This window comes from Labrus mixtus, chromosome 6, assembly GCF_963584025.1.
Source record: "Labrus mixtus chromosome 6, fLabMix1.1, whole genome shotgun sequence".
NCBI classification, from domain to species: Eukaryota; Metazoa; Chordata; class Actinopteri; order Labriformes; family Labridae; genus Labrus; species Labrus mixtus.
The window spans coordinates 21,673,549-21,699,197 of record NC_083617.1 but is presented as its reverse complement, the minus strand read 5'-3'; the positions used below and the strand labels follow the sequence as shown (position 1 = coordinate 21,699,197).

Below are 25,649 nucleotides of genomic sequence, written 5' to 3'. Positions count from 1 at the left end.
TAAACAAACAAAATGGCCTCTGTACTCAGCTGTTACTTACTCTTCAGCTCTTTGCTTCGGTTGAGACCTTCTGAAACAAAAAACACTCTTTAAACATGGAGGACCACTTCATACACTTTAGCATTAAATCCCAACATTCTTCATTGATGCATCTATTTGATAAGAACTGTCTCTACATTTTATTACAGAATTTACTGATTGATTCAAACATGTAAACATTGTTACATTTGTCATTGCCCTCAACTGTCTGGACACATTTTTACTGAACATCATTTTTAAGGTTATGTTGACAACAGTATTGAAAAAAATAAAACTGTACCAAGTCTTTTTTATGTAGACGATGACAAAAGATTTGACCTACAATCTATAAATACTTTATTTTATCCTTTCAGCCTTTCTTTCGGTTTAGGTCGAGGAACGTTTCTAAGACTACTGACGTGCAGCTAATATATCTGTTTCTTTCTGGTCACCAGGTTGCTCTGTGAGGAAGCAGAGCAGGACTTCTGTACATGGATTAGAGCTGTGATGTTATTCATCTTTTCTTTATATCAAAACTACATTATTGGATAACGTGCAAAATATTTGAGTTTCCACATTGTCATTGTTGTCATTGAATAAACAAGCCAACACATTATCTCACGAGTACAGACAGCGAGAACCAGATTCAGCTAAAGTCAGGTTCAAACTACATGATCGATCTGTCAGAACAGGCTGTCCAGAAAGATAGAACTGTTTCAAAGTATACGTTAAGATACAGTGACTTTGATCCTTAAAGGATTTACAACAGAAGGTCCTTTAATTAAAACCTCATTAGCTTTATATAAAAGTGTCTTCTGCTGTTGTTCACCTGAGACAGGCACTGACTTATCGCCATGGTGACGGAATTTGGAACCAAAACATGCGCAGACAGAAACCATCTGGTGAAGGCGCAGAACTGACACCACGACTCTTCTTCTACCCGAAGCACAAATTTAACTCACAGATAAAATGTCAAAGATGCTAAAGAGATTTCTCACCTCAGTTTCTCTGGAACTCTTTATTTTTAACCTTGACTGTAACAAACATGTGAGGATCTGTTCAGCCTCATTCTTCTACTTTATACAACGTCTATTTTTACTTTTATAAAAGTTGACAGGAAAATACAAACAGAGGAAATGTTGCTGATCCTTCAACATCAATGATCAGGTGAGAATTTATTGATCCCAACAAAGAGTTTAAAAGGAAGAATTTAACACTTTTAATACTAACTTCAATCTAGCTATCTAGTCATTTCAATAAATTCTGTTAAAGATCTTCTCCTTTTCACTGGTGTAAATTAACGTTACTTAACAAATATTAACTTATCTCAGAGAAATGATGGACTAAACTACTAAAAATAAAGCATGAAAATGACACTCACTTGATTTGACGGGGGGTTTGAGCTCTTCGTCATCCACCTGACTCGTGTCTACATGGACCAGCAGGTGTGTGAGGCGTCTCACTCTGGAGTTAAAGATGGCCGCCCTGCTCTTACAGCGGCGGGCTGACTCTGCGTTATCCAGATACTCGCTGAGGAGCCAGGAAAGAGGGCTGGACGTTGCGGATTCTGGGAAAACACAAAGTGAGCAGGGAGAGGGACTTTGATTAAGTTTATGAGTGTGTGTGTGTGTGTGTGTGTGTGTGTGTGTCTAGCATTTTCTCAAGAAAATTCAGCCAGGCTTGCCCCTAAAATCTTCATGAGTTGCTCTTTCATATTTGAGACTTGAAGACTTTTCTTGTTGGACTAGGGTGAAGCTCAGGAAGCGGGACACAATGTCAAAGAAATTGACAATTTTCACCTTTATATCAATGCTCAATTTTTTTTTTTAAGATTTATTTTTGGGCTTTTTATGGAGAGATAGGACAGTGGATAGAGCTGGAAATCAAGGGAGAGAGAGTGGGGAATGACATGCGGGAAAGGAGCCACAGGCTGGATTCGAACCTGGGCCATCCACTTAAAGGACTAAAGCCTCCATACATGTGGCACACGCACTTACCACTGCACCACCAGAGCCCCAATGCTACTTATTTTTGAACGTATTCACAGTATCAATGAACAAGCGGTGGACAATCAGCATGGATTGGATGATATAAACGTCATAACTAGCCGGCTGTGAGTTTCCCAGAACTTCTTCTGTTGCGGTCACACACCCCACTTTCACGCAGAAATTTTACAATGGGGTGGCAGGAAAAATATTCTGATGAAGTGGTGCTGAAGAATTAGTTCTTTAGTGTTCACATTTGCAGAAACACACTTACACTAAGAGTTTGTATATGTGTGAAAATGCCTACAGTAAGAGTGGAATGACAAGTGTGTGTGTGTGTGTGTGTACCTGATAGTGTGATGCTATGGACTATTGGGGTGATAAGAGCCTCCCAGCAAGTTCGACCAAGAGCTTCGGCCGCCTCAGCGTCCGGCAGGAAGCGATCTGCAAACATCTGCTCATGTCTCAGAGCGCTGTTCAGTCTGTAAACACACACACACAAATAGTAGTTGTGTATTAATACATAGCAGTAATTATAGTGAGTACTCAGAGTATAAAACACTATTGTAGAGCAGCAGTATCAGCAGCAGTATTATAACAGTATAACTGTAGTATTAATCTTTGTATCATGTACGACATTACACTTTATACAGTTTTTTTCTTGTTTTTCTTATTAACAGTATCATTTTTTTCTTACTTGTTGAAGAGCTGCAGAAGCTGCGTCTTGTCCTCCATCACCTCCTGACACCAGGTGTGGGCCTTGGTGCTGTAGAACAGGTAGGTCCGACAGCACAGCTGCTCCTTGAACACCGGCCAGAACGTGGGCTTTGGACCCAGAACCTCAAAACCGTGAACCCGAGTGTCAATGCCACCCTGTCAGAGAGAAGAGAGGCGGGGTCAGTGGGTGAAGGGGAGTTGTCAGTAGATAGACGGGTGGGGTTTGATGAGGCCAGCCAGAAAAAGGACTGATCTCAAAGTCTGACCTGCTGACATCTCTTGACCCGGATCTGGATGATTGACCAGAACCTGGTCATGTTTTCCAGGAGTACCACCCGACTGGCTGAAGGAGTCACATTCACCTGCACACACAAACCATATGCAGTGAATACCAAACAAAAAGATACAATAAATAACATAATCTTTAATAAAAAGAAAAGACTTGGTCCGATGAGGTGTGGATACACAAACTGCTGACTCGGCCTTTGTTATAATGAAGTCAAGTCTCACCGTGTTTAGTTCAGTATTTATGCTGGTGGGCTCATCTCCTCCCAGAACCAGGATCCGGGCCGGCATGTAGCTTGAGTCCTCACTTGCCACAAGAATGGCCAGTTGTCTACAAACACACAGATGACAATTTTCATTTGTTAGCGATGTTGGTCCTAAGTCCTGGACTGTGGACTGTTGTTCTCGTTTGACTCTTCGACTGAGAGTTATTAAAAAAAAAAAAAAAAAAAAAAAGGCTTAAAGAAAGAATCTGAATGATTTAATGAAGCGAGAGATCTCCACAGTTACAAAAGGATGCACACTGAGTATGTCAGCTTTGATCACGTACTTACACTTTGAACATTGTAAAATATCTTTAGTAGTACTGTCAGTGTCAGTATTATAGAAATATCAGAGGTAAATAAGGGTTTCAATAGGTTCAAAACTTAAATAGTTTTTGATATCACGTGATTTAGAAGTTCTGAAGCTTTAAAAAAAAAATCAGGAAGAGAGAGCAGCAGTGGTCTATTCAAAGTAATATGTGGGCAGATGATGACATTTCTCAAGTCCTGTTGGCTTCTTGTAAAGGTGCAGAAGTTATGTTAATCTTTCAGAGAGTCAAGGATATTACATTGTCTAAATTGCACAAATCAGGGATATGATTGGCGAAGGACAAAAAGGCAGCTATCCACTCTGAAGGGAGAAAGTATAGGTGCGCTAACTACGGCTGCTTTGAGTGGAGGGGGGGGGGGAGTCTGTCCTGCAGCAGCCAAATCTACAGAGTGATTCAATAACAGTCAAAGGTGCTGCATGTTGGTTTAATTTGATTCAGAATGCTGATGTACATGGAGGTTGTGTTTCCCCATTGAAAGATAAGTAGCATCAGTAGTGTGTACCTGATGACGACTCCTTTGTGCATATAGATGTTGATGAAGTGAGAGCCTGTGCAGCCGTTGGACTCCCAGTAGGTTTTGGGGTTCTTATCGGTCAGTTTGTTAGCTCGATGGTGATTCGACGAAACTTCCACCTTCTCCCAGCACTTATCCTCCTTTAGCTCTACACTGGAACCTGAACACAGCACCAGTAACACCAGTTACTACACAACATCTTAAACCTCTCTTCATGCACTCAAAGAACAGAACATTTATGTATTTGAATTAACTGACTTTACAGCAACATCTTTACATTTAAGACACCATGGCTTTGAACAATCAGAAAAAAATAAAGACAGAATGTTTGGTTCAATCGTACCTTGGCAGAGATTCCTGAGGAACACATCAAAGAAGGGGATATTGATTGGTTGATGGCTTCGACGATGCTCCTCGATCTGACCCAATACCATCTAACAGGAAACAGGAGGTAGACAAGGTGAGATAGCCTTCTTGACCCACAGAGAGGCTGTTTCATTTCATTCAGAGAATTCAATGAAATGGGAACAGGGTTAGTAAAGAGTTAATTTACTGATTTAAAAAAAATCACATATAGCTAGGATCAGCGAGGGTTACAATTATTCCATTTTCTTAATATTATGTACGGAGAACATGAATCTATTGTCATTTGTATTTACAAAGCCTAACAGCCACATTTATCTGATCATGCTCTATTTGCTTTCCCATTCGTCCCGATTCCCTCCCGTGCAGACACACATCCATGCGGCCTAATTTAGTTTTAGGCCAATCACAACAATCTACATTATATGTACACAGGATTCAAGTATTGTCTATCGCCTGTAACAGTTTTTTATTCTTTAAGATATTTGCACTCTACATCATCTTAAACATCCCTGGACAACAGAACGACTCCTCTGTTGTATCTTTGTACACATTTTCTTTCCAAATTGTTTTTTTATATATTAAATCTTTTTAAGTTCTTTGACAGAAGGAGTAGTGCTGTTTCTTAAAGTTTGACTTTTTTTGTTCTATTTCTGTTGTCATTGTTTTTGCAACAAGACACCGAGACACATTTCTTTCATTTCATTGTTGTTTAATTATTTACGTTCTTTAAATTGATAATAGAGCAAGAAATACTTGTAGAGTAAAAAAAAAAAAAAAAGCTAAATTGTCTTTATGTGTCTGTTACGGGTCCTTGAACACCCCTCCTTGCCTTCTGCCTACCTGGATACATCCTGCGAGGACACTGGTGGTCATCTTCTTGTAGAGGCTGGCGTACTTCTCACAGTCTGTGATGAGGTCTCGCAGCTCGGTGACCAGCAGCAGGTTGGTGCTGTGTTTGTCCAGAGCTTTCACCAGAGCTTCTTTCGTCCCCAGACGACACATCACTACTGCGTAGTCTTTGTTCAGAGACGCCAGTCGGTACAGGAAGCGGATAAAATGCTGGACCACCTGAACAACCAATCACAGGAGGTTAAAGCACATAACCAGTTGGGTTTGTTCCATCTAGTCCTAGACTGTACTGACCTCTCGTTCGCTGATGAAGGCCGTCATGGAGGACAAGCAGGGCTCGATGCTCTCGTGCCAAGGCAGCACGTCTTCCTCGTAGTTGTCCAAGAACTTATTTAGGATCCTGCAGGAACACAGAGCCAATCAGACAAGATCAACAAGAACGACAGCAGCAGCATCACTAGTGTCAAGGGTTACAGGGCTGTGATAGGCCAATACCTGAGGATGGACACCTGGACGGCCCGGTCAGCTCGGTGCTGCTCCATCAGACGGACCAAATCCTGGTAAGTTTCTCGGCTGTGAGTCACCTAAACATAAAAACATAATCATCTTATTTATGCGCATACACACACCACTTACTTCCGCAGTGTAGTAATTCAGTTACCCAAGAAAATAGAACATACATTTTTTGTTATCTTCATCCTGCGATCTGTTTTTTTCACCATAGCAGGTGAGCCATGTGTGGAGGATTTTTAGTTTTGTTTTAGTCACAGCATATCTAAAGATCTTGTTGCCAAAAGGCTGTCCCTACAAGGTTTTGGAATCTGGATAGAGAAAAAGAAGCAAACAAGATCCGCACACCAAGGAGCTCCCGTTTAAAGGATTTATTGACAAGTGACATTTCGAGCCCACATGCTCCTCCTAAGACTTGGTGTGCCGATCTTGTTTGCTCCTTTTTACTTGTCTCGAACACCCTCTCAACCGTTTCTGCATTAACATGTCTCTATTCTCGTCTTTAAAACAAAAACCCAATGCCCGGATGTAGATGTCTCCTGCTGCAGCTTGCTAGTCTCATTGGTTGAGATTCTCTTGACAGCTCTGTCAAACATTTGTATGTAATTATAAATCCTAGTGTATGTGTGTATCATTTTTTTATATTGCTAGTTCAAGGCATATTTACACTCCTGGCCTTCATTATAAATGTCACAGAGGCGTTATGGTGGAGCCAAGTCGTCCCACCTCTGTGGCGTCAGAGGTAGTAACAGATACAGGGGCTAGGCGGGGTCAGTGAACGATGCAGGGCCATGTGTGATTGTATGTCATGCTGCTGCAACGCTGTAATGTAATTTGAAATCAGACTGGGACATCAATATTACACCGTTGGGTAAACAATATGAAAGTACAAAGTCGTAAGGAAGGCGGGGCTTGTTGCGGAGCTGTCGCAGAAATGCAATCTGAAAGGAGCTTTTGAGTGTACCTGGCTGCGTTTCTCCTCCAGCTTTGAGGCATCGTCACACAGTAGCTGCGATGCGTCATCACACAGCAGCTGCTCAAGTGTCTGGATCACTTCTTTTGTGGCTGTTAGCTCCTTCAGACTGACCACCAACATCTGCAGCTCCGTGTCCTTAAAGTCCAGCTGTTCCCGACACTCTGAACACAGACACAGACACACTGCAGTTAACAACCAGGAGACAAGTTTATAGTTTATTACGGTCAACTTTTTACAGGTTTTTGGGTGAAGACTGGAGTGTGGCTTGTTGGATGTTCTTCATATGTCTGTACTGATTCTTTCCTTCTGCTCTTCTTTAAGACTTTGGGGAAATGTAGCCCTTTCTTCAAGGCCCGGGTAGCTTTGCTGTTGTTGCCAAACTTATCTGTGATGCTGACAGAAGTATCAGTGCATGGAGGAATACAAAAGGTTCCACTGTTGAGAAAATGTTGGACCACATTTAGAGCGAGGAAATCATCCTGAATGTAAGTGACTCAAATGCAATCTGCTGCTGCAGCCCTGTCCACAGTGGGTCATAGGTTAACATCCGTGTTAGCCAGTGTTGGACACAACTTTGTGACTTGAGTCAAAGTAGACTTCAAATTATAACTTGAGTTAAAGAGGTGCAGTACTTTCTTTTGAAAATATGAAACTGTATATCAAACTACTTTTTCAAAACATCTCACAACATTGTATTTTAACAATGTATGGGTGCAGTCAAGAATACATGGGTGTACATTCTGCTACATTATGTTTATTTAGAAAATATTATTTAAAATGTTTTAACTCGCATGCTACAGATTTCCAGATCCAAAATAACAGGAACAACCAAAAATCCCCGATGAGCAGGGAAAATGTCAGCAGGGCTTCACACAGTGACAAAACATAAAAACTTATCTTGATCCACAATCAAGATCATGTTATCACACAGCCCTACTGTCAGAGTGCTCATGTTACCTTTGCTGTCCAGCTTGTGCACCATGGAGATGTGGTTGAGGGCAATGATGGCCAGCATGGTCTCGGCTCTGGACAGAGTCAGACACTTATTGAGGACTGCTGTGACGTCAGAAGCTACCAGCTGCTCCGCCAGGCTTTTGTGGTTCGAGATGAGCATGATGATGACCAGCAGGCCGTTACGAACCGACAGCATGCAGCTGCACAGAGGATCAATGATCAGGATCAGAGTGTTGGAGGAGGTAAAACCTGAACCTTCAGCAGTAACTCACCCTTTAGTCTTGAGCATGAGATCAATCGCGGCAGGGATGGCTCCCAGAAGGCCTTTGGAGCCTTCAGGCGTGGCCGAGCCGATACTGGCAAAGATCTCCAACATCATCTGAGTGCCAGACTCAGAGAGAGGGAGGCTGCTGCCGACGCTGCGGAGGTCGTGTTTACTGGCTCCAGTGATCACCTTCAGAGTCTGACAAACCACGAAAACAACACAGGCTCATAAAACGAATGCTGCTGTGAGTACACTTTTATGTGATAGCTGAATCTTAAAAGTCATTCTGACAGGCATTTTATTTTAACTGCAGAAAGAACAGACAATTCACAAGTTGCCAAATTTTGATATTTATATAAAGCATATGACTAAAAAAAACTCCACAAAGCAAGAGTCAGCTTTCAGTCATGTAGGGCAAAACTCCTTGGTGCAATCTCGAATTTGCAATTGCTTAAGTTAAATTAAAAAACTGCCATAAACTGAAATTGTGTGTATTGTGCTGTTGCAGCACTGCACTGAGTGAAGTACTGAAAGCACAAAATGGATTTCTGAAGATTTAAGAGGATGAGCGGGTTGTTACTTACAGCGAGCGCCAGCTGCTGGACTTGTGTGACTGTGGAGAACTCCTGCATGCAGGACAGGACAGCCTTGACCCCTCCCTCAGAGGCGAAAGACACCCTCCACTCGTATTTGAGCATGATGAGGTGAGTGAGTCTTAGCGTACTGATCACCAGGTCTTTAGAGGATGAGGACAGCAGCTCCACCAGCAGCTTCAGCACCTTGTCCCTGCCAGAAGCAAAACAAAAACAAAAAAAGTCACATTCTTAGTCTAATGTTTAAGTGTTGTCTGCTTCTTTATGTCACAGTTACAAATCTCCAGAAACACAAATCAGTATTTACTGGAAGATACAAATCCTCCATTGGGCACAAAATTAATTAAACTGGATACTTACGGATATAAAAGGAAAAATACTTTTTATGCTACACAAAACTCTGTCCCTGAAGGGGGAATATTTTCATTGTTTACTGGAGAAAAAATAAAAAATAAAAAATAAAAAAAATAAAAAATCTAGGGCCTGGAAAAAGTTTAGGTAGTAGTTTCGCACAACCCTCACTCTCCTAACTACCATAAACAACCCTTGAAGCCGCCTGTCTGCTCAACACCCCCATGCTTCCTGAACTACCACCAGGCCCTGTGAACTTACACACAACTACCAACAAACTTTGAGTATTTCCTGGAAAGTAGTTCAATCCAAGGCCATTTGACATACCCACAGAACGGGTGTGTGTATTTGCTGGAAACTAGTCACTTCCAGATCCACCCTCCCGCTCAGACTAACACAAACACTGTACTTACCAAGGCTCTCTATGAATTTAAACACATCACACTAGGGTTCTCCAAATGTTCTCCCATACTTTATTGAACTACCTATGGCTCCTTTTACTTCCTGGAGCGCTGTGCAGTGGTTTCTCACCGTACAGTCTGGGCAGAGTCGCTCCTCATGGAGTTCTTCTCCTGGCCCCCCTTCTCCTCCAGCAGCCTGGTGATAAAGAGAACGGCTGCCAGCTGCTGGGCCTGGTCTGAGCCCGACCCCCCTTTCTTCAGGATATCCACCACCTCCCCAAGCTTCTCCAGCATCGTCTTCTTCCCCTGGACCCGGGGGTTATTAAACACTGAAGAGGAAAGGACAACAGGCTTTAAGGACATCCAGGAACACATGTAGATGTAGCTGGATATTTCTGACACAGTATAACTCCTGCAGACTAGTATTCCTGCAGTGTCCCTGAAGTAACCCTAACCCTTTTCTGATCACCGTTTCAGCACCATGGACAGCATCATGGGCCACAGAAAAAGACACAGGACCTGACAGTTCCCTAATCTTCAGTTACTTTTACTTGGTTCTATTGTCTCTATGGGGAGATTCATATTCACCCAGACAGTCTACACCAAAACAGCAGCTGAGCTGTCCTCCACAAAATCGGTGTCACTGAAATGATTGATTAACTTTTATCTTGCAGAAATATAGAACAATGTCACCAACGCCACATGATGATATCATGGAGAAGGACCTCTGCCAGTCTGGGGTTTTCAAAGAGCCTTTTTTCTCTACTTTCTTCAGGGCAATCAATTCTTGCCTTGGCTGGATCTTTAAAGGAGGATTGTATCTTTTTATATGAAACACTGTTGGGCTTCGAGGGAGTCAGCATACTCTTGTTTTTGGTGTAGGGCCCTCTTCATTTTCCAATTTTCAAACTTTTTTTGTTTAGTTTTTTACCTTTTTAAAAAAAATTGGTAGTTAAGGTTGGCTGGATGCAACCAAAGTCTTGTCTTAACAAAGACCAGCTTAGAAGATATGACCAGGCCTAGAAATAAATGTTAGTGAAACTTTACTAAGTTTCATTTTATCCGACGGACAGTAGCTACAGCGCCCTTTTCAGAACCCTCAGAGCCGTTCCCCACCTTTCATTTTGTCCTCCAGATCTTCGGGGTATCTACTGTCATCCTCTGAAGGCAGCTCGCTCTCTGCCTCGGGGCTGCCGCAGCCTGAATCAGCAGGAATCTCCTTCTTTGCTTTCTTAGAGACAGAGCCCATCGCTGAGGAAGAGGAGACAGAGGCTGACGATGAAGAGGAGGAGTTCTGTCCTCCAACTCCTCCCAGGCCGGATGAGCCCAGAGAGCTTTCAGCTGGAAAACGAAGCAGAGTCACAGTCATGGTCAGTCAGACTACTTCACAAACACTGAGCGGTCTGTTTCCTCACCCAGCAGCTCCTCGTCCTCCAGGATCCCTCCTCCTCGTCGCAGGTAGTGCTTACAGAAGGTGTGAGAGCACAGCAAGTCGCTCAGACATGATGACGGTAGCTTCTGCTTTAGGTAGTGTAGCAGCTTCTTAGCCACATCGCCGTGAACACTCAGGCCAATCAGAGACCAGTCGTCTAGCTCCGCCTCCTGGAGGACAGACAGGACACAGAGACAACAGACAGACAGACAGACAGACATCTGTATATCATGATCATTTCTTATGATATAATTAAGTTAAGTTGACAAGATAACTGACATTTCTAAACTATTACCGAATTAAAAATGATTGGAGTTCCAGATTTAAGACTTTTGAAAACCTTTTTAAGAGTATCTTAGCTTAGATAAACATCCATCTCTTTTGAAGACAACATAAGAAGCTCTGAAGTGATGGGCGAAGGTGTGAAGGACTTCTACCACGGACTTGTTACATGAATATTCTTTATGTTCCCTGAAAAATACTGAATTAGTTTTTGGAGCTCCTTTTTGAGTCTCAGGTCAATATCTTGCCATCTTTCTAAGCTTTAAAAATACATGTGCTGGAAATTTATTTTACAGAAAATGAATGTTAAAAAATGTGCATTTATTCCAAGTTAATGGTTTCAAGACTTGCAATGGATAACCTACGCTAAGAATTAAGTGTTGTCTAAGGAAAAAATAATGTGAAGGCTCATGGGAAGGGTCAAAAGTGATGTTCAAATGATAAAAGAAGGAGACTTTTATCAACATATCAGCGGCTGGCTTTGATTCTGCTGCTTATGGCATGTCTTGGTTTCCGCATCCTCACCTGGTCGTCAAGGCTCTGCAGCAGGATGCTGTTGACCTCCTGCTGCTGCTTTGGTTCCAGTTTCTTTATAAAGAAGAGGATCTCCCACCACTCAGCCCGGCTCAGAGCCAGCGACTCCATCTGGAGACCCTCAGACAGGTATGGCAAGGAGTACAGACCCCCAGGGGGCTTTGAGAAGAATGTCTGACTCACTGAGAGATCACAGAGAGACAAAATGATGACAACTCATGTAACATAGACAGAAATGCAGGTAGGCAGACAGACAGATCAGATCTTACCTGTAGTAAGTTTGAGGGTTTCTGTCAGGGTGGAGGCCTTCTCCTGTGTCTCCTTCTCAGACTGACTGCTGCTGCTGCTGCCCAATATCTCCACCATGTGCCAGTGGACCCAATAAGTCCTGGACAGGGAGTTCCAGTACACCTGAACACAACACAGATAAAGGTGGCCAATCAGGTACTGATCAGGGTCCACAAATAGTCCAAATGTTTTTTCTCAACAATCTTGAATTTTTGTTTGTTTTTGTTTTTTTCAATTTTGATTTTGTGTATCATTAATCTGTGTTTAGTGTCTATATTTGTGAAAAACCTTCAATCTGACGGATCAGTAACTAAAACTGAACATCCTAGAACAGCTATTATGTCTCACCGATATCTGAGGCAACATGGCAACGTCACCACTGACTCTCAACACACAAACACCAGATAGAGTTGTGGTTGGATGGTTGTGTTAATGAAGCTGCAGCAAAGTTTTGGCTGCAGAAATATTTGATGGAACAGTCAATACCATTTAGCTTTCTAGAAGACTGCAGGAAGGTCAATAAAGCAGCTGAGCCAGGACTACATTCACACGCTGATCCCTCCTAACTTCATCATTGTTTACCACACTCCAGCCAGCAGGAGGAGCTGCAGCCTCAAACAGGAAGCAGCACATTTTGCTCACTGTTTTAACGCCTGAAAAAAGGGGACCGTCTAGACTCCAGTAATAAACTGAACTCACACCTTACATAACAGCCAAACATGAGATATATATTAAGACATTTGACCACAATGAGGCGGAAAACTTTAATTTTTAATTTGCAATAAAGCATTTTTAATTTGAAAATACTGAAAGCTTTTTAAGGATCTGTCAGGACCCTGGTTTTAACACATTGTGTTCTGAATGCACACTGACCCTTTCCCACTGCTTTTCCCATGACAACATCTATTTTAAAAGATTGTATCATAGCTCTGTCCCTCACCTGAACAGGTGGCGAGCCATCATTGCTGTAGCGAAACTCTCCTTCATCTCCACAGCTTGCTTCCTCGTAGTCCTCCAGCATGCGCACCATCATGCCACTCTTCAGGTTGTCCTGAACGTACTCAACATAGGCCGAACGGCTGGCGAATTCAGAGCGTGTTTTATATCCGTTTCCTGGCTTCTTCTTATGTTGCGAGGCAGCGGGAGCGGCTACAGCAGAGCTGCTGGTGAGAACAACAGGTGAGGCGCAGAAACGAGGCTGGAAGATGGATCTAAGGATAGGTCGAGCCTCCTCTCCCTGCTCCTCCCCAGAGACCCCGCCTCCTCCAGAGCGATGGATGGAGCCATCGAGAGGCTGTCGGTTTCGGTCCCAGCCCATGACGCGTACCAGCTCTGAGATCAGGTTTGCCATGGCCATGGTGAAGTCAAACTCTCGCTGTACACGGAGGTGCTCTGTCTGGTGGGCTGTGCTTGAGGAGGAGGCAGGGGAGGGGCTTGCATCTTGTCTGTCAGAGTTAGACTCCACCCCTGCCGTGTTGAGTTTGTCCATCAGAGACGTGACGCACAGGTAACGCTTCACCAGAGAGAACAGCAGCTTCCCTGGAATCTAAGCATGAACAGATATCAACAAACAACCTGTACACACTCTGTATGTGGCTATAATGATGACACTCAAACACACTTACTACCACAAGAAAAGAAAAAAACCTCCATCTGCTTCCTGCTTCATCCTGACCCTGCGTCATCTACATGAGAACTGAGCTGAATACTCTGTAAGGTTTCAATCCAGTGGATTTCAAGCTCGGCTTAGATGTTTAAAAACATTTTTAACTGCAGTTACTATGGAAACATACAGGTAATAATTAAAATCTCCTAAGTGGCTTATTTTGGTTAATACTGACAGAAGAATGAGACCAACACTAAAGTAGTAAAGATATTAAGTTGTTTTGCCAAGGAATCCCCAAATAAATCCATGCAAACGTACAACCATTATCAGCTTTCTCCATAGAGCCTGTTAGCATAGCTTCCAAGCAATATGGCGGACGTTAAGTTTCGATTCTGGGAGTGAGTTCCCACCTACTGATCTGTGATAGGTCTGTAGCTTCAGTGGTCGAAAATATGAGGAACTAGTGTTGTAGTTTGACACCCGCTAACCGCAACAGCTTCCAGTGACGCAAAATCATCATTTTGCCTCACTGGAAGCTCCTTTTCAGACTTAGAAATACAAAGATTTCCCATCTCAGGGGAAAATGAGGGCGGGATGCACGACCATTCAAAAATACTACCAGGTTTCTAATGATACAAAGCTTAATGCAAATGAGTGAAGTATCCCTTTAAAAGTTGTTACAGAAAGTGTTATTAAAGGAAAGTGTCTTTATTTTTTTTCAAATATTGTCAACATCAAATTCATCATTTTCCAAAAACAAAGACATTTTTCAGTTTTCAACATTTGACATGTAGTCTTTGTGCTATTTTCAATCAAATATTGAGTTTCAGTGTTTTGCAAATCATCATATTCGGTTTTTATTTACATTTCACACGTCTCAGCTTTTTAGGGATTGGGGTTTAATTAAATTAGCATTGATAAAAAGTTTTAAAATAACAGCTCAATGATTTTATAAACTACTTTTTCGTCAATAACTTTTCTGTACTCTTGTAAAGCACTTTGAACTGCAATTTAATTTGTTTGAAAGGTGCTATATAAATAAGGTTTGATTGATTGATTGATTAAGTTCTTGTGTGTCAAGAACACTGACTAGAGAGGAAAAAATGTGACTGAGCGCCTGCACTTTCTCTATGTAGCTCTGGTTGTGTCAAATCGATCATCTGGGCTTTGTGTTCGGATTGTTTAAAAAAAAAAAAAAAAAAGATTTTGATGAACAGCAAACCGCTTCAGCTAGTTGAGATTAGGGGTGGAATAACACTTTAAGGTGGGGTTTCAGTTCAGAATGAGGTCATAAAGACAGTGCCACGTGTTTACCTGAGGCAGGTGAATCCCTTCAAAGGAGATACCGTGCTCCTCTGACGACGTGGTTTCAGCAAACAGCTCCAGCAGAGTGTAGCGGTTATCAAAGTCCATGTGCTGCTCGATGCCATCCTGTTGACTGAGCGACAGCAATACGTAGGCTCGACTCCCTGCAGACAAACACATCACAGACCGACAGGAGGACACAACGTCAGCATCAACACTCCACAGACATTCAATCTGTAATTAGGACTGCGCTATTAATCGCAATTCCATTGTTATCTCAGTACGAGCATTCACAATGAATACATGGTAAAGGTCTGAATTTATCGCTATAAATATGTGTAATTGTTTTATTTAAACAATTTTTCTTTATCAATCAGCATGCGTACATTTGACCTGGGTATAATGGTCATGCTCAAGCTAGCTCTCAGCTACACTCAGATCACATGGTGCCAATACTGATGAAAAACAAACTCCTTTTGCATTTCTTTTGGATTCAGGAGGGACATGGTTCAAATGAAGGTATACAGTAAAACTTTTAGAACAGCATAAACACTGGGAGCAATAGCAAACATGTAGTCTTCAAATGATGTTATTTTATCAGAAGTTATGGTAATATTGAACAATGTTATTGCACATAATAACACAACTTTTCTGTGTGTGTATCCTGTGCTGATCAAACAGGTTTAGAGTTTAGTGATGTGTCATGCTCAAAAGATGCGGCTCTGAGAGCCGATGCTTTGTAGCGAATCAGAAGAGCCAACTCTCATCGAGTGAGAGCCGGCTCCCAGTTTTTTCCTTTCCCTGCTTAGCTCACACAGTGGGTTAGCCCCAGCTCTGTTCATGGCAGAACTTTGTTTTGATTTGCCAGCATGGCCAGTAACCATGCAGAAAGTAAAGGAAATGGTTGTAGCTCTTTGTTCAGCCATGGACCGAAAATTTCTAAACCTCTAAACCTGTTTGGAGGCTCTTTGATGAAAGAGCTACAGGAATGCTGCTAGGTGAAATCCTAATGCTGATGCTGTAATGGAGGTGAGATCCTATCTTGAGGATGGTGGCAGGCCAAGGCCTCAGTCTTCCCAACGCCTGGTGAAGGTGATGGAGGGGAGACTGTGTATTGTGGCAACATCTGTTCCTTCTGAGAGAATCTTCTCAAAAACAGGGCAGATACTTACAGAAAGAAGGAATCACATCAGCCCATCTAAGCTGAGGCATCTCATTTTTCGCAAGGCCAACCTGCACTGAGGACATTCATAATGTTTGATTAAAGAGTTCTAGTTCTGTTCTGTGGATTTGTTTGCAGTTTTTGTATTTATTTTGTATTTGCATTTTTATATTTGTGCAATTAAAAAGTTTGATTAAAATATTTAACAAGAGTAAGAATGCTTTTGTAACAGAATAAATGCACGCAAAAAGGGTTTTCAACACACAAACCATTCATTTTTGCAAAGTTAAGCTAAAATATGAGGCTACAAAAGATCCTAAATTAAGAGCCGTTTGGGAGTCGAAAGAGCCGGCTCTCTGAAAAGAGCTGAACTTCCCATCACTACTGTTTATTTATCAAGCTTTGAGTAATTACCATCATATGTTTAAGATAAGATATCTTTATTGATGATATCAATAAAGATATCAAAATGTGCAACTGGTCCCGAATGAAGCTGCATGGGTAGCTCTCTTGTGTGGATTGAGATCAAATGTCAGGAAATGCATGGAAGCCTCTCTTGGTTTGAAGTTAAAAAATGATTATTCTTTTTATGAATGGTTGTCTTACAGAAAGTCATAACAACTACAACTACTTCAGTAAAGACCCTAGAGGTGGGCAAAAAATCGAGTTATGTAAAAATCGAGATTCTTTTCAGAGATTTTAAATAGATTCATAACTTGGGTTTATCAGACATTCCCTGCTAAGTGCTAATGCTAGCTCTTCAACTCAGTAGCGTGCCAAATGGAGCAGCAAGAAATTCAGCCAGTCTCACAGATGACTGGAGTAGATCCTGAAGTATGTACTAATTAAAAAATAGACTTTGAATCCATGGATCAATGAATCATTTTGAATCAAAAATATATTCTCAGTAGAATCGTGACCCCAAGAATGGAAATCGAATCGTGAGACACCCAAAGATTCCCAGCTCTAAAAGACACACACCACTATCCAACAGACGCATGCTTGTGGAGGTTGTTTAACTCTTTATTAATCAAAAACCTCCCATTCTCAACATTCAGAAACATACAGAGAGATACTGGAAAGGAATTCACTCACAAATACACTCTTTATGACTCAGTTTCAGAGAAATCAGTACTCATGTATTCTGCAATCTGAGATCTTGTAAACCCTGCTGCTCTGAGAGAAGTTAGGCGCCCCCTGTGGGTCTGGAGATGTGATAACAAACTGTTGAGTCATGGTGGTTTTTCTCAGCGTGGGAAGCATTTGAACGACAATGAAGCAGCACTGTGAACTTCCTTCATGTGACAGCTGACTCTAGTCAAATACCTGAGCACAACCAAACAGCCTCTGAGTCTAATTAAGACTGGCAGCACAAACCTGGACTGTATCCAGACTGTTTGTAAAAACTCTGTACACTAACAAACATCAGAAAACAGATCCAAGCCGCATTAGAAGGTGGTCATTCTAATGAGATTTCTTCAAACGGGTCTCAGTAGGGATGCTCTGGACACTGAACTCAGATTTCAAAGTGTCTTTTGAATCATCTGCCCTCCATTGGGAAATATCAGTGTGAGTTTTTAAGGGACAAGAAACTGGATCTGTTCTTATGCTGCCACAAGGCAACTTCAGATACATTACAAGTAACCATGAACACACTCAATGGCACCTTCATTGCTAGTGTCTTTCTGTATTTCTTTCTTTTTTTAGAATCATCATTAGCACCAGCATAAGCATGGGCTTTTCTTACTGCTCCTACTACAACCGGCAAAAAGGTTGGTGATATCTCTACATCTTAGAGATCTGTTTTAAAAGCAAATCTAGACGGTCTGGAGTCCGAACAAAGCCTCAGTAAAGCAGGTTTGGGCTGCTTTTACAATAAATTCTCCGTCCACTGTGGGATCGTGTTAAATCTGTTACATGCAACTCAGGACGAGTCCACAGAAGAGTGTTGGGGAGAATAACGCGGCAATGTTGTCATAATGTTGTCAATATCAAGAATACCTTTCTATGCCATTCTTTTCTTTTATACACACATGCTTAGAAACTTCGGTGTAAACAGAGATAATGGCCTCAGAGTCTTATTCGGGAGGACACATTTTACATCGTCATTCAGCCATATTTAATCCAGGGAGTGTGTATTGCCAAAATACTGCAGCAGCACTAAGCAGAGGCTGCAGCTCTACTTGTTGCTGTGCATCCTCAAATCAGATGCAGATCAGATCTTATCTGTACTTTGGATAGCATGCACTGAGGAACGTAATGTCTAAATGTCTCAGATCTGTGACAAATGTGAGTTCTGGTAAGAAACCTAAACTTTTGTTTATAAGAAAACTCAAGTTCAAAACAAGTTCAATGTTTTAGTGTTGACTGTTGTAGAAAACAGTCTCTGGAGTGTCTGTCCAGTTCTGCCTCATGGTTTCAGGTGTCCCTCTGTGAGACTGCTGGGCTTTGCAGCTACAGAGTCAAAGCTTCTGAAAGCTGAATGAATGAAACACACTCTGAAGGACTAACAGTCAGAGTTCAGTCTGATGGAAACTCTTTAGCCTGATGAACAAACCTGTTTATTGCCTCCTTGTTTCTAGGAAACCAAGTAAACAAAGCCTCCTTGCTCTGGATAATGATGTCGTTTCCTGGTATAAAAAAAGAGACCATCCTCGCCTCGGTCAGAATCTGACAGACTTTCTGTTGGTCCAGTTTTGCCTCAGCGCTGATGGAGCTCATGGGCCTGGTTATGACTGTCGCAGTGAAGGAATTCCCACGCGGTGATCCAGGGTGGTTTAATAGCGCAGTATGCGGTATTATCGCCCCACCTCTTCTTTTTATTTTTTTAGCTAATTTTTTTGTGAATCACCAGCAATAATATCTGGCCTGCAAGATTATTTTCTATTCTTTATTTTATTATTTTCTTAAAGGCTTTATATGTGATTTTTCCCACTTAAATGTAGAAATCAAGTATCTCCTCTGAAAATAACTGTGAGTAATGACTGTCTACAATGGGTGTAACACCCGAGTTCAACTGTCTGTGACGTTTTCCAAGTCCTATCTTCAGTTTGTTTACATCGCCAGGACGACGGCTGACTCCTCCCCTCGCGAATAAAAGTTGTTTAATTGAGGGACTAGAGAAAAGAAGAATAACATACTGTACTCACTGCTTAACTGCATTTCTAGATTACGCTCATTTGGGTTAAATTTACATGCAGTGTGAAGATAAGAGCATAATAAAGATCGCTAGCATTAGCATGCTAACTCAACAATGCACCACGAGTTGTTCTGGTTCATGCTGGTGCTCAAGGGCGACATCTGCTGGATCAAACAAAGCCTTTAAGAACAACGCCAGGATAATCAGTGACAGACACAAACATTCACGCTTTTGAACAGTGTGCATGCGTACAGCGCTGCAGACAGTCGACAGTCGACAGCTCCTGATGCTGAAGCAAAGCACCGTCACAGCAGCAACAGTTATCACCAGAATCACCTCTTCTTAAGCCTTTTGCCAACAAAAAAAGGCAAGACCGTTTTTTGTTCTTTTTAAACCTGTACAGAATACATAACATGACGAGAGACAGAGAGAGGATAAAAATGCAGGGACATTGATAAAATCCAGAACTTAATGAGTTGTGGGCCAGTATTCATCAAGAAAGTACTAAGCCTGTTGTTGTGTTTTTTGTAGCTAAATGGTGCTTTACAGGTTTTTTTTAAACCCACTGTCAGGGCGCTAACTGTTGCCGCCGTGACGGTTCTGCTGCACTGCTCCGCTCGCATGCTAACTGAGGCGAGAATGTTAGTCTCTGTCACTGATTTCCCGGCATTGTTAAAGAAAATAATGAGATGGGGCGCTGGTGGCGCAGTGGTTAGTGCGCGTCCCATGTATGGAAGCTGTGATCTTCCAGGCGGGCGGCCCAGGTTCGATTCCGACCTGTGGCTCCTTTCCCGCACGTCATTCCCCACTCTCTCTCTCCCTGATTTCCGACTCTATCCACTGTCCTATCTCTCAAATAAAAGGCATAAAAATAAATCTTTTAAAAATAATAATAATAATAATGAGATAAATCACAATCAAAATAATCTGGGGGCTAGATACCATTCGCGAGGTGAAACCTGAAATTGGATGTTTCCTCGTTTCACAGGGATCTTTATGGTGCAGATTTTCTAAAGATGTTGTATAAATGTGAAATGTAATGTCCCAAACTATTCAAAACTCCCCAAGAATAAATACAAGTACAAATTAGCTTTATGCAGTCTAATCAGGTCGCAGTCAATCATGCTGCCTTTATCTGCCTCTGTAGATTTTGCCCAAGTTTAAACTATCTTGTTCTGAATTCGGGGTTTCCTGACCTGACAACCTCATTCAGCAACAAAAAAAACTCAAACTCTAATGCCTTCATGACCTCTAGAAAAATGTATTAGAGTGAGCGTTCTTCTCCAGTTTGCGGTTATCAGGCTTTATAGGGTGTGTTTGCATACGTATCATGATGAAGCTTGAGCGTTCGTTCTCTCACCCCAGCCCAGATGACTCATGAGTAAAACTCTCAGCTACTCACTCAGGATTTCTCCACATGTGACAAAGTTAAAAAAAAAAAGAAAAGAAAAGGAAACTTTGTTTAATCCACAGCTGGTTGAGAGGAGTGAAACTCATGAAGTAAGGACACAAGACGGGTTGTCTACAGTATGCAGTAGTCTACATTATAAGGCAACATGATGGACCATTCTCTAACTCAAAGTCTGAACTTTCAGAATAGAACAATAGAATGTTTATTGTGATTGTACAGATGTAAACAACCAAATTCTGTTGCACAGCCTGAGTGGAGCTCAAATTAGAGGACTCAATTTGTAAAACTTGTACAGATACACTACCAGAGAAAAGTCTGGACAGACAACAGTAACAGTTTTATCAATAATACAGTATACTATACTGTATTACTATAATATAGCTACTATAAGCTTTATTTAGGGCACGCCTACTAATAGAAGGATTTTTCTTTTCTTGTTTTATTACTTTGTACATTTTAGAATAATAGAAGACATTGAAACAATAAAAACAATTTCAATTTGTTTTGGAAAGAAATGCATACATACATAGGCATCAACTTCACTATTTCTATAAGAAACACATCTTCAACATTTAAGCATAAGCCTTTAGATCAAAATGTATATGAGAAAATCAGGTGTGTCTAAACATTTGACTAGTACTGTACATTTACACACACTAAATGTGTGTGAATGTATTAGTTCATTGATGGACTTGACTTTACATAGCAGCTTCTACATCAGTGTCAGAATGGTTGTTAAGGGGTAGGTGTGAACTGCGGTGTAAAAAGTGCTTTGAGTAGTGAAAGACTAGAAAAGCGCCAGACAAGCTTATAGTCCATTTACCATGTAGAAACAAGTTACAGTTTTCCACCTGACTAGGCTGAATTATATTTTATAGAAAACATCAATGGTTTAGTTCTCTATTATTAACGGTGTATAAACAGTACAAACATGAAGCGACATACAGTAAAGTTTCATTTTAAATCTGTGTTTTCTCAATAAAAACTTCAACGTTTAAGACTAAAATATAATTTAAAACATTTTCAATAGATAAATGTGATTAAATCTATTATTGTAATCCTCCTCCATCAGAATCCTACAATGCAGCTCAACCTGTTGCCCTAGTTAGCAGCATCTTAAATATTCATTCATGCGTTCTGTCTCTGTCAGTGAGGTCAACTAACAGGGAAACTTATGGACCGTGGAAGCAACACTAGAGAAGTACGGATCGAGTTCATTTTGCCCAAAATCTGGATCCAGGTATGTAACTAATCCTCGTGGGAAACATCTTTCTAATAATACATCTGACCAATTAAATAGTTGAACAAGTTAAACAACTTGACAATACTTAACAATTATATGCATCCAACTATTTTTTATTATTAAATATGAAGATGGTGTAACTCCTTCTGTTGCTGCATCAAAGATTTGCAAAAATAAAATCTATTAATAAATTATAAAAAGATTTGATCGGCCCTGATCCCGATCTTTAAGGTTGGATCAGGACATCCCTTGTTGATTCATCTACACTACATGGAAAGTGGCGGGACTTGAACAAAACCCAACATCTTGTGTAGAGGTTGTAATGCATTAAGTGTACTTTAGAACACTATTAATACTTCAAACTTCTTCTCCACTGCAGGTATAAACATTTCACTTTGACTGCACAAAGGTTATCGGATACATTTACTTAAGAGGATCAGGGTGTCATATTACTGGACGCTATGAGATGAAATCCATCCCTTCATTGTTGACTCACAATATGAGGGTTTTACTACATTGTGGAGTCATTTGAGCTCAATCCTCTGTGCAGATGTTATGCATTGTTGAGATGCTGAGGGGGATCAAAAGACCCCTCCCTCTGACACACACACACACATAGCCTGTCCAGGTTCAGTTGTATTCCATACACAGATTTACTACACTGAGGTCTGAATACAACTTTTGCTGCATCACAGGAGTGAAGTGAATCCAGCTGCAGACATACAGCAAGATGCTGCAGAGAGAATGTTGCTATGGACACTTTCAATCAGAACTGATTTGAGAGGTGAGGCTTCAAGATCAGACACAACTGAAGCCACGGAAGACACACAAAGGTCAAGCGGTACGATGAAGTTATCTGATCATTCATGACAGGGTAAAAACCAGCTGTATTTGGAGCAGGATCCCATGGGTCCTGTGGGACCCGAAGAAAATTAAGCGAGAGCGGGCAATTTTACCAGACCGCTTCCACAAATGTGGACGATGAGGATGGGAGTGTTGCTTTTTCTTTGTGTTGTCCTTACTTTCTCTCCATTCAGGAAGGAAGCTTTGTTTTAATGGATGACAAAAAAGGTATCTGTCATGAGTGGTGCTTCATTTAAGTGAACACATTGATATTATCATTCCTTTGATTGAACAAAGTGTTTGTTATTCTTAACATTTAGCGTGAATGGTCAGAATTTGTGCAGGTGTGGGTGGGATTGGACACACATGTTGAAGGTGCGGGTGGGAGTGGGTGACACACTCTTGTTGAGCGGGTGGTAATGGTCAGAAATCTAGCGGGAGCAGGACTGAGAACATATTCCCGCAGCAGTGCTCTAATGAATACTGGAGATTACATTAACAGATGAGTCTCGCTGATGTTTCTAAACCCGACGCGATTTCACAGCAAGCAGGAGGAATGTTTGCAACAGTTTAGGGTTGGATGTCCATAGTGTGTACAGGCTGATCAGCTGAATTTCCTTCACCCTGAAGCTAGCACACAGTCACAAAAGAAAATTGGAGACCTTCTCTTTTCACTTGCTGTGTGTATATTTGCGGCTTGTTTCAACACTTTGGACTTAATCTCATATCACTTGGTAGTAATCAATGTTATTCATTCATTAGAGGATAATCAAAGATCATCTGTGAGGTAGTGAAGCTCTACTCTCTAACACCACTGACAGGACTGAATAACCAATGTTTCTGTAGGTCAACAACTTCAACAGAGTGACACCTCTTCTCTTTACCAAGGCTGCACAATAAAACCAGATGTCATCTCCATTTCAATACGAACATCTTCAACATATGCCATTCAGACTACGCCAACGCTAGCCACCAGCTAACCTCAGGTACTGTGTAATTAATGTGGATCAGCAGAAAGATTTAGGAAATGGTGAAGCTACATGCGAATGTCAACAAGACAATATTGCAAAATGTGATCGAATTTTGCATTTTGACTTTATTTCATGACCTTACTTCAGTTTCAGGGTCCTGTTCTCAAACATTCGTTCATTTTTAGAGAAATCTTTTTCGCTGACAAAGATTATAGTTTTGACGTACATCAAGGAAAATCTAATTATTATTACATTAAGGTAAATATTAGCGCTATCTCTAGTGGAGAAATCGAGAAGGTGAGAACAAAATCCACCAACCAGAATCTCTAGAGCTCACGAATCAACATACGTAAAATTGTACAAGTTTTTAAATGGGGGACTATTCCTTGTGAGAACAAGACACTTTGCGGGACGCCACTTTAAACATGAAGTCAACACTCAATTTTCTCTTCCAAAATGTTGAAAATTGTATTTAACTGCTAACAGTAAAGAAATTAAACTGTTAAACAGCGTCGTGTTTAAGTGCCCACATGATTCAAACAGACTGTCAGCTTATCAGTGAGCAGAATCACCTGGTGGTGTTGTAATTGAAAGTTTGTGGTTACCTGCATCATGAGAGGCAAGCGCTCGCAACATCTTCCCAGCGCTGCGTCGAGTCTGTGTCTCCTTGTTGCACAGCAGCTCCATCAGCAGGTTGAGGGCACCTGTCTCCTTAAAAACACCAACCAGCGAGCCGATGCTGGCGTAGGCGCTTAGCACATGAATGGTGTGCGTGATGCTGATGGAGAAGTCACTCTTTTTGGCCATCTGTTTCCTGGCTCGACACACCAGGTTCTTCACATCTTCCTTCATGTCTGACAGCTCCACCTCATCAAAGGTGACGTCTGAAGGAAACTCGCTGCCACTCCTCTGACCTCCACCTGATGACTCGCCATCCAGCTGCTTCTCCTGCTGCTGCAGGGGACGTTGCGTGTCCGTTTTTCTCTTCCCCAGCAGCGTGGGGCAGTTTGCATAAACATCCTCAGTTGACATCCACATTAGGATGTTCTCCGGTTTGCTCTCTCCAGATGTGGAGCCACTGGACCCGCCTACCCCAGAGCTGCCACCACCTGTCCCTCCTGCCTCACTGGCTCCGCCCCCTGAGCTGGAGCCATCATCAATGGTGACAAGGCACCAGCGGATCAAGTACTCTGTCTGGCCATCATGGTTGCGGCGCTGGCGGATCAGTTCCTCTGGATAAGCCTGCAGCTTTGGGCCGAGCTGGACCAGCAGGTTCCCATTGCGGCGCTCCCCCACCATGGTTACTGATGAGACAGCAGGGGTACAACACAAGATTGTATGTTCAGTAGGGTTAACATGAAAGTTTACATTTAATAATGTCCGTACAGAACAGTTTCACTTACAGTAGGAAAATCCTGTTACATTATATTGTCTTCTTAATTTCGATTCAGGGTCTGGAATGGCCAATAATCAGTGTGTACAATATCTTTTAAACTCTTGACACTAACTATTTTCAGTTCCTAAATTTGACATAAAACTAAATTTCCTGTCTCTGCATTTGTCTCAAAAATACATTTCCTAAGCTACAAAAAGTAGGTTGAGGTACTTTTTTTCCACAATATTCTCACATTTGCTTTAATTCGTTTTCATCACTGCTCAGGATATACTTAGAAAACTCAACCACGGCTCCATGTGAGACTGTGATTTCAGAACTTTAATTTGGAAATTTGGAGATTTGAAAGGAGAACAATAAAAGATTGTGTAGAAAGTTGCAGTATGTTACAAATTGCTCTTATTAAGCTGCATACAGACACCATCATTAACCTGCAGTCATAATGTCTCATGGTGTAAAATTAGCTTTTCGTTTTCGTTTTGCAGGAACAGTTCCGCTTTCTGGACTTGCCACCGCATCTGTTTTCTGTGAAAGCTGAACATCACACGTGTTGCTGGGCGTTTATGTGACGATAGTTAGCTTCACCAGGGGTCAGTCTAATATCTGATGAACCTGTGACTGACCACTGAGTCCTGCCTGATATAACAAGTGTGCACAATAA

General features: G+C 41.6%; 1 protein-coding gene across 5 annotated transcripts in view; it reads right to left on the bottom strand.

The window, feature by feature from the left end:
• LOC132975729 (cullin-9) overlaps nt 1-25,649 on the bottom strand; it is a 41,866-nt gene that overhangs the window by 15,055 nt on the left and 1,162 nt on the right. For 2 of the 5 annotated variants that reach the window (XM_061040486.1, XM_061040488.1), the window contains exons 2-24: nt 24,201-24,899; nt 14,836-14,990; nt 12,856-13,461; nt 11,897-12,038; nt 11,619-11,809; nt 10,795-10,981; nt 10,496-10,720; nt 9,510-9,708; nt 8,619-8,820; nt 8,042-8,232; nt 7,773-7,969; nt 6,804-6,976; nt 5,825-5,913; nt 5,624-5,729; nt 5,321-5,548; nt 4,458-4,548; nt 4,103-4,274; nt 3,231-3,336; nt 2,987-3,082; nt 2,701-2,876; nt 2,352-2,485; nt 1,400-1,585; nt 41-70 (exon numbers count right to left, since the gene is read on the bottom strand). In XM_061040486.1, coding sequence (XP_060896469.1) covers nt 41-70; nt 1,400-1,585; nt 2,352-2,485; nt 2,701-2,876; nt 2,987-3,082; nt 3,231-3,336; nt 4,103-4,274; nt 4,458-4,548; nt 5,321-5,548; nt 5,624-5,729; nt 5,825-5,913; nt 6,804-6,976; nt 7,773-7,969; nt 8,042-8,232; nt 8,619-8,820; nt 9,510-9,708; nt 10,496-10,720; nt 10,795-10,981; nt 11,619-11,809; nt 11,897-12,038; nt 12,856-13,461; nt 14,836-14,990; nt 24,201-24,899 — 4,581 coding nt within the window. The remainder of the gene's footprint in view (nt 1-40; nt 71-1,399; nt 1,586-2,351; nt 2,486-2,700; nt 2,877-2,986; nt 3,083-3,230; nt 3,337-4,102; nt 4,275-4,457; nt 4,549-5,320; nt 5,549-5,623; nt 5,730-5,824; nt 5,914-6,803; nt 6,977-7,772; nt 7,970-8,041; nt 8,233-8,618; nt 8,821-9,509; nt 9,709-10,495; nt 10,721-10,794; nt 10,982-11,618; nt 11,810-11,896; nt 12,039-12,855; nt 13,462-14,835; nt 14,991-24,200; nt 24,900-25,649) is intronic. The other 3 variants (XM_061040489.1, XM_061040490.1, XM_061040487.1) reach the window with 2 other exon arrangements.